Source organism: Eurytemora carolleeae, unplaced genomic scaffold (assembly GCF_000591075.1).
Source record: "Eurytemora carolleeae unplaced genomic scaffold, Eaff_2.0 scaffold561, whole genome shotgun sequence".
Lineage (NCBI taxonomy): Eukaryota > Metazoa > Arthropoda > Copepoda > Calanoida > Temoridae > Eurytemora > Eurytemora carolleeae.
In genome coordinates, this window is record NW_019396938.1 from 152,883 (window position 1) to 165,648 (window position 12,766).

Genomic DNA, 12,766 nt, shown 5'->3' on the forward strand with positions numbered 1-12,766 from the left:
TAGATAGATAGTTAGATAGATAGCTATTTGTTTGAATAAAAATAATCAAACATGGCTTCTTACTCTATTGTGGCATCCCTTCTGATTTAAATGTGGATATGCATATCCTTCCTTATTCTATTGTGGTACAGATATCCCTAGTATAGTGTGGTATGTATAAATATTACATATTTTTAGTATTGTAATATTTATAAACATTATAAAGTTTTATGATATTCCCAGGCAAACTAATATTCAAATATAATTCAAAAATTATACTGCATCTAGTACAAAATATTAGTGTTACGCAATAAGTTTTTAAAAAAAAATCAACAACATCTTTACATTATACTAGCTTGGGAATCCACCGTTGCTTAAGGTACTCCAGCCAATTACCCGGCCGCGCTTGGTCTTAAATTACGATTTTAGCAATTTATTTCCTGTAAAAGTCGACCCACTCTTAAATCCAAGGCGAAGAATATTCCCGTGGTTCTCCCGAATTCACCAATAAAAATTTGAGGCAAATTGGTCGAGAGGTATATGAGTTATGATCGGACAAACAAACAAGGAAGTTTTATAGCTGGTCAAATAGAACTATTTGGTTGAACTGTAAATAGAACTATTTGGTTGTACTGTAAATAGAACTATTTGGTTGTACTGTAAATAGAACTATTTGGTTGTACTGTAAATAGAACTATTTGGTTGTACTGCNATTATACATTATATATTATACATTATACATTATACATTATATATTATACATTATACGTTATACATTATACATTATACATTATACACTATACATTATACATTATATATTATAAATTATACATTATACATTATACATTATACATTATACATTATACATTATACATTATACATGACACAAGTTTTAACTCTATAAGTTCTGATCTGGGAACTTTTGAATGGTAGATATCGGGATTAATGCTTGATCCACTCTTTTTCTTAATCTCGAGATTAAATAAGGCTTGTTTTCCTCTTGTTATTAATCTCCAGATTGATTAACCGATCGGGATTGAGGATATCCCATGTCTAAAGTTTTTTAGCTCAGAATATACTTTTACTCTTTATTTGATTTAATTCAAAGATAATGTTCTGTTAATTTACATTTACTTGTATGTACAATGTACATATGTACATGTACATATTAAGTAGTAATTTCTGTTTGTCTGTGTGTTTGTACAGCATAACTTATGAACCCCCCTGAACCGATTTTAACCAGGGAAGAAGGTAGAATATTTTCAGCTTGTTTTGACAATTCTAAAGAGTAGATTTTGTAGAGAAAATATAAAAGAAAAGCTGGTTTTCAAGCTTTAAAAAATAATTAGATGATAAAATTTAAATATTTATGATATTTTCAGAAATATATTGGAAAGTTTTGGCAGCCGCCCCCTCCCCCCTCACACACCTACCATGCAGGCGCTGCAAGCTTTACTCTTAGTAGTGGGCGCTGCGGCTCAATACCCAAACCGGTTTGGAGCCCCGCCACCCCCACCTCCAAGCGCCAACGCCGGTTGTGCACTGATTATTCCAGGGCCCGGCAAATCGGCGCTGTTTGATCAGGCAAATCAGATTTTCGGCGGCCGGCCTAATACATACGATGGTCAGAATACATGTATCACATTTGAGGTAGGCTGTTTTTTTAATCGATTGATTAATAAATTGATTATTTGATTGCATATTTATTGATTGATTGGTTGGTTTTTGATAGTTTCCCATATTTTACTGATTTTTTTAATTCCCCCAATTTTTTAGGCAGTCAACGCTGCGTTCCTTTCCGCGAGAGATCGTTTAGGGCTTCCCCCTGTTAAAGGTATCTATCTAACTATCTATCTATCTATCTATCTATCTATCTATCTATCTATCTATCTATATATCTATCTATCTATCTATCTATCTATCTATCTATCTATATATCTATCTATCTATCTATCTTTTTATCTATCTATCTATCTATCTATCTATCTATCTATCTATCTATATATCTATCTATCTATCTATCTATCTATCTATCTATCTATCTATCTATCTATCTATCTATCTATCTATATTTATCTTTCTATCTATTCATCCATCTATCCATCAGTCTTTAAACTATGACTGAATAGAGAGAAAAAAGGTTTAAAAATCTGTTTTTGAATTGAACTCTTTTCAGGAAAGTTTAGTCCTCATGACATTGCTTCTCTTGGGACTGTTATCTACGAAGCCTCCAGATACCTGGCTAAACAGTATGCTCTATCTAAGGTAGGACGCCAACACTCTGTTATCTGGAAAAGTGTTTAATTCTGACATTTTCTTCGTTTCTTTTGCTGCACAAATTGGAAAATTGATTTTACTGCAATTGAAAATAATTAATTTTAAGATAGAACAAAGGGATTACTCCTTTCGACATATAAAATATCAGGTTGTCAAAGTTGAAAAACTGTGTGAATTTATGGGGTTAAGGATTATTACGTCGAGTCATTCTTAAAGTTGTACTTTGAAATAATAAGTACTTGAAATAATCCGCGGAATGGATTCACCATTCAACCCTCTTCTGGAAAATTGAAAAAGGTTAAGTCCCCCCCCCCCTCCCCCTTCGATAAGTTATTGACTCCTGAACATTTCATCGAACCTCAAAAACTCACTTACACGATTCCTTTCGTCCTGTATTTTAGATCTACACAGCACTGTTTTTAGCTTTAGTTTTTTAGAAGTAATTGGCAAAATTCTCATAATTTTTTGCCTAAGATCTGAAGGGATACATCTGACAAAGTATTAAATCTATATGTTGACCATTAATTGNTAATAGGATAGTAGGATAGTAGGATAGTAGGTAGTTGGATTGTAGGATAGTAGGATAGTTGGATATTAGGATAGTAAGTTTACACTGCAAGGAAACAGGAACCAAAGAATAATACAGAGATCCCGCTGGTTTCTCAGGTTGTTCAAAAAAAACAATATTGAATTTAAATTTGTAACACGATTCTAACCTTTGAAGTTTGCTGTTGGAAGCATTGTTTAAATTATAATTGACAACAATATTGTAATTTTTTGGGGATTCCGTTTTTTTTGGAACTCCATTTATGGGTTCCTCCAGGCTTTTATAGAATGATATGACAGGATTTTATATACAACACAGCGGGAAAATATCATATTACCTTGTCGCCATTTTTCATCAAGATTAAAAAAAAACTGTTTATGTTTTTATTTCATTTCAATCTTTTTAGGTCCATCGAGGGTTTGTGCAATAATCTTGATAATCCTCATTGGGGAGCAGCTATGAATGCTCATCACAGGTAGCCATATTGGATTCTAGTTTACAGTGTACAGGCGGCCATATTGGATTCTAGTTTACAGTGTACAGGTGGCCATATTGGATTCTTGTTTACAGTATGCAGTATTTTAAAATGCTGCACAGTGTACAGGCGGCCATATTGGATTCTAGTTTACTGTGTACACTTGATTATATTGGATTTTAGTTTACAGTGTACAGGTTGCCATATTGGATTCTAGTTTACAGTGTACAGGTTGCCATACTGGATTCTAGTTTACATGTACAGGTGGTTATATTAGATTCTAGTTTACAGTGTATACAGGCGGCCATATTGGATTCTAGTTTACAGTGTACAGGCGGCTATATTGGATTCTTGTTTACAGTGTACAGGCGGCCATATTGGATTCTTGTTTACAGTGTACAGGTAGCCATATTGGATTCTAGTTTACAGTGTACAGGAGGCCATATTGGGCTCAAATTTACAATGTACAGGCCGGTAGCTATATTGTAGTCCAATTTACAGTGTACAGGTAGCCATATTTGATTGTAGTGTACACTGTATAGGTAGCCATATTGGAATCTAATTTACAAAATTTACAGGTATCAATGTTGAGATTTAGTGCATTGTACACTGTACAGTGTACAGTTTAGAAATAGCCATGTTGGATTTTAGTGTAAATTGTCACTGTACAAGTCATTATTTAGGATTTTAGTGTACAAAATACACTGTAAAGTGTAAAGTGTAAAGAATGCCATCTTGAATTCACAAAAAATAGACAACTTGAATATATGTACGCGAAAAATATATAAAACAGGAAGTGTACTGTAGTTCTAGGAGGAATTTAAACACGTGCAGGGTTGCCCAAACTTTACAAACATTCCTCCCAAAAACTGTAGTACACTTTATCATATGGAAGTTCATCTTAGATTCTTGATTTATGGCAATATTCTTTGAATATAAGATAATTATTTCTTAAAGTAATATGAGGAAGGTTTATTTGCAGGCTTATTTATTACTGTAATACTGAGAACAATGATATGAATTCTTAAAATGATATTTTAATTTGTTATTTAGATTCCTGCCTCCAGATTATGCTGACGGGGTTTCCGCACCCAGGGCTTCCGTTACAGGTTGGTCCAATGCTTATATATAAAAAATAGAGTATTAGTACTTGATAAAGTACTTTTGNATGTGTATATATAAAGGATAGAGTATTGGTTGATCAATGCTTAAATATAAAGGATAAAGTATTGGTTGGATCAATGTGGATATATAAAGGATAGAGTATTGGTTGAATCAATGTGTATATATAAAGGATAGAGTATTGGTTGATCAATGCTTAAATATAAAGGATAAAGTATTGGTTGGATCAATGTGGATATATAAAGGATAGAGTATTGGTTGGATCAATGTGTATATATTACGAAAAAAGATGTGGTTGATCAATGTGTATATATAAAGGATAGAGTATTGTTATAGGATAAATGTGTATGTATAAAGGATAGAGAATTGGTACAGGATCAATGTGTCTAAATAAAGGATGGAGTATTGTTTGGAACATCGTGCATATATAAAGGATATAGTATTGGTACGGGATCAATGTGTATATATAAAGGATAGAGTATTGGTACACAATCAATGTATAAAAAAAGGATTGAGTATTGGTAAAGGATCAATTGAATACATAAAGGATAGAGTATTGGTAAAGGATCAATTGAATACATAAAGGATAGAGTATTGGTAAAGGATCAATTGAATACATAAAGGATAGAGTATTGGTACATGATCAATGCATACATATAAAGGATAGATTATTGGTACAAAATCAATGTGTAGATAAAATGAGTTGAGGAAGGTTACATGGTTGGATCAATGTGTATTTATAAAGGATAAATTATTGTTGAAGATTGTATCAACGTTTATATAGAAGGGATAGAATATGGGTTGGATCAATGAGTATATATAAAGGATAGAGTATTTGTGTAAAAAATTTTAATTAAATGTAAAGGTTGGGATTAGAATTATAAATTTTATCCTGATTTGTTCTATTTTATAAATAATATTTTTCAGGATATCCCCTTCCTTCCGCTAGACTGGTTTCTTCAAGTGTTCACAGGGTAAATATATCCATCCTATCCGTCCTATCCGTCCTATCCGTCCTATTCGTCCTATCCGTCCTATCCGTCCTATGCGTCCTACCCATCCTATCCATCCTATCCGTCCTATCCGTCCTATCCATCCTATCCATCCTTTTCCATCCTATCCATCCTATCTATCTGGATCCATCCTATCCAATAAAGACATTAGTTACACAGTGGTGGAATGAATTTGAATTCACCACACAACCAAATTTTGTATTGTTGACAAATTGACGAATCAAATTATCAAATTGTAAATATTCGTGGGAAAATGTTGCAAAAAAACTGTTTATTTGACTTAAATTGAAACACACAATATTTGGCATTTATTTTGGATTTATTTTGATTTTAGATAAAACTTTTTACAATTCGGAATACATTATATTTAGAAATACTTAAAAAATCATCATTCATGAAGCAAATTTGAATGTTTGAATGTTTTTATCCAAATATTTTTTCATTTTAAACATTGTTGACAAATACTGTAAAAGATTTAGAAAAAGTAAATTGTATTTTGTCTTTTTCAAAACATCATTAAAAATTATATTGATTCTAAGTTTTAGTTCTTCTAACGTATGATATTTAGGATGAAGGCTTCCATGACCACGCTGTAACCATCCTCCTGGTTGCCTGGGGGCAGTTTATTGATCATGACATCACGCTAACCGCTGAAACTAAGGTACATTGTAGATGCAAGATCTAAGACCAGATTTGAGTATAGCATGGCCAAAGTTGAACCACTTAATCTTTAACTTGAACCGGTGCACAACAGAAGTAGTTCAACGCATCGGAATTCTGATTGGAACCCGTATTCTTAAGTAACAATTAAATATTTCATGTTCGCGTACGTTCTCAATGTTCTTGAAGTTACAATTAGATTTTTATTAATGTTACATTCAGTTTAAATGCATTAAATGATTGTATTTATCTAGGACCCTATAACAAAAAAGACTCCCAAGTGCTGTGATGGTGGCCCTCAAGCCAATCACCCCAACTGCTTGCCCATTGAAATTCCTCCTGGTGATAACTTCTACGCCTCTCATAACCGAAAGTGTATGAACTTTGTTAGGACTGAGGTAGATAGCATTCCATTCCGTTATGGTTATTGCATTTTTAAACTAATTAATATATATCTTGTGGTAATATGATGATTTTTAACATAGAATACAATTCCACATGTCTCATGTAAGCGCTTCATTAAACCAGTTGTGTCAAAACTTAAATTTAATTTAACTTAATGTGTCAAAATTTTCATTTACCTCAAACTTTTGATTTATTTACAAAGATTGATCTTTTCTCAGGCTGGTCTTCGTCATAATTGCAGACTAGGACCTAGAACACCAACAAATGAGATCTCCTCCATCCTTGACGCTGGAACTGTTTATGGAAGTACACCTGAAAAACAGGAGATGCTGAGGTAAGAAAACAAAATTACCTTACGAAGAAATAAAGCTTTCTTAAAACTAATTTTAGACAGAAACTAGCTAAGATTGTTCTGAAAGAGCTGACGTCATTTACGACTGAATAGAAAATTAAACTTTAACCATCTCTTTGTCCCTGCTCTAAACAACTAACCAACTGTCCTGTTCAGGCTTTATAAGGGTGGACTACTGAAGACTCTGCCTGCCTTTGCTGAGTTCAATATGAGGGATCTTCTTCCTCTGAAGCTTCATGAACCTGATGAGGGTTGTATCAGGTATTGTTTATACTCTAATAATCATTAAACCCAGAGGACCAATTCAATTTGAAAATAATATCAAACTATTGGAAATAAAGAACAAAAAACAAATGGCTCATTTTCTATTTCAAAATGGTTATCAATGTAATAAAAAAATATGATGATCTATGGGGTACAGTAAGCATGTGATGATTATACTTTTAAAAATAAATCAAACATTAATTTTAGACCCCAAGAAGATGTTTTCTGCTTTTTGGCTGGTGATAGCAGGTATTGTCATTTTTTGTCTTTATCTTTATTTTGTCTAGCCATTTTAAAAAATAAGACTCTAACATTTTTATTTAGAGTCAATGAGCAAACTGTTCTTGCAATGGTTCACCTCCTATTCGTGAGAGAGCACAACAGAATTGCAGTTGAACTCTCCAAGATCAACCCTCATTGGAATGACGAAACAATTTTCCAGGTAGAAATTATGAGATAATCGGATGATCACATAAACTCTAACTCCGGGATCAGAGCTCCATGAACCTTGAAATTTAATTTAATTTTCACTGGAACTCATGAAAAAACAACCCAATGTTTTATCCTTATCAGGAAGTCCGGCATATCATTGCTGCTCTCGTCCAACATATTACCTACAATGAGTTCCTCCCCATGGTTCTTGGAAAGGAAGTGATGCAGAGGAATGATCTGGTTCTGCTCAAGGAAGGATACTTTGATGGATATGACAGGTAAGATTGTGGAGTTTGCATTTATATTAACTAGTTATTTATCTATGTTCTTTACTGAATTATTTCTCTATTTAGTGCCACCAACCCTTCTGCTGCTGCTTCTTTTGTGTCTGCTGCATTCCGTTTTGGACATACTCTCCTTCCTTCAACCATTGAAAGATGGTCTAAGACCCACAGGTAGGAAAGATAAGAAATAAATATTTTACTTTCCCTGAGTAATGCAATTGTTACTTATTGATATTTGTTCATAGATGATTAAGACTCATTTACTTTCAGATATGTTGGTTCTCAAAAGCTTTCTGAGATGTTGCAGCAACCATACGATCTGTACAAGCCTGGATGGTCTGATGCTTACATGATGGGACTCATCAACCAGGTAAAAAGGACCTTTCTTTTGCAAATTATATAAATATTTAGGCTTTCTTAAGCATCATAACCAAATAAATTTCCAGGTTGCTCAAGCATTCGACTCCTCCGTCACCCAGGAGGTTACTAACCATTTGTTCCAAGAACCAGGAAAGAAATTTGGAATGGATCTTGCAGCTCTTAACATTGCAAGAGGAAGAGAACATGGTGTCCCCTCTTATAATAGGTTTGTGCTTATATTGATTGCTTTATTGATATTAATGATTGCTTAATTGGTTGAAAATTTACATGATAGTGACTAAAATTAACATTATAAAAGATGGAGAGAATGGTGTGGACTCCACCCAATGAACACCTGGGAGGATCTTCATGATATTATGCCTAACAACTCGGTCAAGGCATATGCTGGTGTGTATGCATCTGTTGAAGACTTGGATCTCTGGTCCTCTGCTGTTACTGAGAAACCCCTTCCAGGAAAAAGTTCTTTACAACAAATCAAATTAAAGCTAAACCCTTTCAAAAATTTAAATTAAAGCATTAAACTATGTATTTATATTTATTGAAGAATTTACTTTTCAATTCCTCTGTTTGAATGAGATAAAAACCTATTTGGCCATGCATGAATGAATATTCATAACCTGACCTATTATGGCAGATTGACTGACATTTTGACTGGTCCAGGAAGTAAATGATAAAGAACCTGTCTTCAGGATCACTGGTTGGCCCCACCCTAGCATGCGTCATAGGAAGACAGTTCCACAACTTCCGACATGGAGATCGGTTCTGGTATGAGAATGGAGGATGGCCATCAAGCTTCACTGTTGAACAACTTGGAGAAATCCGCAAAATGAAGATGTCCAGAATCCTTTGTGACAACTCTGATGAGTTGGATAATGTACAAGTTTACGCTATGGTGCTGCCAGATCATGAAATTAACCCAAGAGTTCCATGCAAGTCGGGTATTCTACCCCGTATGGATTTGAGTAAGTGGCGTGATGCAACTTATCACGCTGCACCTTCACCTTCATTTGGCTTTGGCAAATAGACTTTAAATTGATTAGATACATGAAAACTCAATTATTTAAACTTGTTCTTAATTGGCATCAAATCTAAAAAGGGCATTTTGCTTTTCAATTCTTTGTTAATTTAATTGTAAATTAGTAACTAGTCAATCTTGTACAACAAGCCAACTTCTTTGCCGCAACTTATGTACCCTGGGAGGTACCTAGGCAATGCAACGTAACCGTACAGAAACGAGAAATGGGAAATTGAAACAAGAAACCTCTTTTTAGTCCGACCTTGTGTGTTACCATTTTTCTGTATCTACGTTCATCTAACATTTTTGTTACATTATTTCACCTGCTCAACATATTTATTTTGTTTATGTTTTTACATTAGCTGTACTCTTGATTGGAACCGGTTTTCAGGACTCATTGTACAATTCTAGTACAATAACAATTTAAACCAGTTTGGACCATTCCTGTTAATTATTATCATTCCGAAATCTTTACAAATTATAGTTAATAAATTTAAACTATTTTCAAAACATTTTCGGAGAAGAAAGATTGATTGACAAAGCAAGCCTTAAACTTGTGAGCTGCAGGGTGTACTACTTAACATGATAGTTAAGAGACGACTTGAAGATCTTCTAGGATACATGAAATAATATGCAGAATTCGTTTGACAATTAGTAATTTAATCTTAGAAATTTTTTTTAGAGATTGCTTTACACAATTGTACAACTTCTACACTTCCTTGGTCGTTCGTGCAGCTTAAAAGCGACTGTAGGCGTAATTACAAGTGACCCTGAATGCAAAGATGGCAATGTCCGATTTACAACTACTTTTTAACAATTTTTATTGAACTGTTTATTTTCATTTGCGGTTTTCTTGTTAATAAGAAGCAATGTTGAAACTCACAGAAATAAACACCTCTCGAGATATCTTCCACATTTTTGATCAGATTAAGGTTTAAAGGGTTCCGTTGTAAAATCTGGAATTGTTTTCTTTGAATGAAGGTCACTTAAAATCACGCTTAACAGCCCCTTTAATGTTTCTGAAAGGGTAGCATTGTTTTTTTAAAAATAATGAACATATTTGCGGATTTGTCTGTTTTTAAAAGTGAATTTACAAATTGGGGCAAACATTTCAAAATAGTCCTGGGGTCAAACATTTGGACCTGTTCAGTTCGGCCGTTTTGGCGTTTATTGGATACAAAGCCAAATATATAGAGGGCTACCCACAAAGAATGACCCTTCAGAGACGATTGTACGATTTGGACCAGTTCAGTTCGGCCGTTTCGGCGTTTATTGGATACAAAGCCAAATATATACAGGGTTACCCACAAAGAATGACCCTTCAGAGACGATTGTACGGAATTTGTTAAGTCCATTTTCTTGCATTCAGGGTTCTTTGTAGGCCAAAACTGGCTTATTTCTCTGCTTGGCAATTTAGTAAACCATCAAAATACCCAATTAATGCAGAAATCAAAAATTAAGCTTCAAATCGTCATATTTTACATTTCTGGGGCGTCTTTACAGTCTAATCCTTTGTGGGTATCCATAGATTTGGATTTAATTCAAATATACAACGAATTCTTAGTTTGTCCAAATGAAGGTATCTACAGTTGTCGTCGTCGTGTATATCGACTTTCGATTTAAATTTTAATTCTGCATTGCTCTCAAACAGCATGGATACGCATAAACATCGAAATAACGAGAATCTGCCAATTAACAGCTGTCAGCGTCTCTTTTTTTAATTATAAAATTTAAAAAAGCTTGTTAGAAATCAAAACTAAAAAAGAAAAGTCGTCTTCATTGTATTTGCATATACGCCAACCACTGTAATAAAACATTTCTTTTCCTTCCCTTTAATTCAATGAACAGGGGAGATGAAATCTTGATGACTTGAATTTGTAAAATGTCTGGATCATGATCTTTAGATGAGTCATTCTGTCATTTCAGGTCGATCAGAGGGCTTAAACTGGACCAAACAGAAACACATTGAATACAATGGTCGGTGTTTAAATCAATATAATAAAGACGACTTATTTAAAAACAGAAACACATTGACTACAATGGTTGGTGTTTAAATCAATACAATAAAGACGACTTATTTAAAAACAGAAACACATTGACTACAATGGTTGGTGTTTAAATCAATACAATAAAGACGACTTATTTAAAAACAGAAACACATTGAATACAATGGTTGGTGTTTAAATTAATACAATAAAGACGACTTATTCAAAAACAGAAACACATTGAATACAATGGTTGGTGTTTAAATCAATACAATAAAGACGACTTATTTAAAAACAGAAACACATTGAATACAATGGTTGGTGTTTAAATCAATACAATAAAGACGACTTATTTCTAACAAGATTTTTTTCAATTACAAGATTCCAAGTAAACAAAGAGAAGCTGCTAAATGACAACTTCTCTTTGTTTCCAAGTTTACGTGTATCCTTGCTGTCTGAAAGCTTGGTAGAAATAAAGAAATATAAAACAAAATTCGTCTTCATTGTATTGATATATACGACGACGACCGTAACAATATTTGACAACATCTGCGAGATATACACACATTGGACTGCATATTGAAAATCGCCCATGGATTGGGCTGTAAGCGTAATTTCAAGTGTTACTTAAAATGCGCTTACAGTCCCTTTAATAAAGACATATTCTCTAGACATTCTCTTTAATAAATACATAATCTCTAAACAGTCCCTTTGATAAATACATATTCTCTAAACAGTCTCTTTAGTAAATACATATTCTCCAAACAGTCCCTTTAATAAATAAATATTCTCTAAACAGTCCCTTTAATAAATACATATTCTCTAAACAGTCCCTTTAATGAATTCATATTCTCTAAAAAGTCCCTTTAATAGATACATATTCTCGAAAACTGACTAATTGTACGCTGACTGAACACTAAAAACTTTATTTGTATAAAAAAGATATTTACACAAATTCATACCGAGTCAAAAATTTACAATTCATTTATTCTACAGGGTGTTCCAATAAATATGGGAATTCAGAGACGAATTCGATATCGTCTTTTTAAATAATTCTTTTTTTGGGACACCCTATAACTCATTCACATTCTTAATTACAGTTTGAATCAGAACTTCGGAGTCATCGAAAGAATTTATAAACTGTCTCTTTATCCTACTGATAATGGAATGCTGCAGATATTTAGTTTTTAATTTAACGATTATATTGAGCTCTTCAAAACTATTCGTGCACATTTTTTGTCTATTTTTTATCTTTACAATTACTGAAATTCAGATATATATAATAGAATAAAACATATTAAAAAATTGTAAAGACGACATTTAATAAATACTTTCGAATCTCCGGGTTTAACTGTATACAAACTCATTTGCTTTCAATTAGTTTAGTTTATTCTCATGCATTCATTTTTAATTATTCTTATGTCATTTATTCTTTGCTTTCTTATATCATTTATTCTTTTCTTTGCTTTCTTATATCATTTATTCTTTGCTTCTTTATGTTATTTACTCTTTGCTTTCTTATCTCTTTCATTCTTTTTCAGTTAGGCGGCCATCATAGAATAATACTGATTATGG

General features: G+C 33.1%; 1 protein-coding gene across 1 annotated transcript; it reads left to right on the forward strand.

Annotated features, from left to right (window-relative positions):
- Positions 1–1,364: 1,364 nt before the first annotated feature.
- LOC111710327 (peroxidase) lies at positions 1,365–9,442 on the forward strand. The gene is made up of 18 exons (XM_023484391.1): positions 1,365–1,629; positions 1,756–1,813; positions 2,156–2,275; positions 3,194–3,278; positions 4,332–4,387; positions 5,328–5,374; positions 5,982–6,074; positions 6,328–6,471; positions 6,697–6,812; positions 6,987–7,091; positions 7,302–7,343; positions 7,419–7,536; positions 7,668–7,804; positions 7,880–7,981; positions 8,081–8,180; positions 8,257–8,396; positions 8,490–8,644; positions 8,881–9,442. Exons 1-18 carry the CDS (start codon positions 1,414–1,416, stop codon positions 9,213–9,215), a joined length of 2,169 nt encoding a protein of 722 aa, XP_023340159.1. The 5' UTR covers positions 1,365–1,413; the 3' UTR covers positions 9,216–9,442.
- The last annotated feature ends 3,324 nt before the right edge of the window (positions 9,443–12,766 follow it).

Bases quoted from the DNA above. Each gene is read 5' to 3' on its own strand.
- LOC111710327 (XM_023484391.1), top strand. From the start codon at position 1,414: ATGCAGGCGCTGCAAGCTTTACTCTTAGTAGTGGGCGCTGCGGCTCAA. The intron at 6,813-6,986 runs GTAAGAAAACAA...TGTCCTGTTCAG, and splicing joins GAAAAACAGGAGATGCTGAG to GCTTTATAAGGGTGGACTAC. The intron at 7,344-7,418 runs GTATTGTCATTT...ATTTTTATTTAG, and splicing joins TTTTTGGCTGGTGATAGCAG to AGTCAATGAGCAAACTGTTC.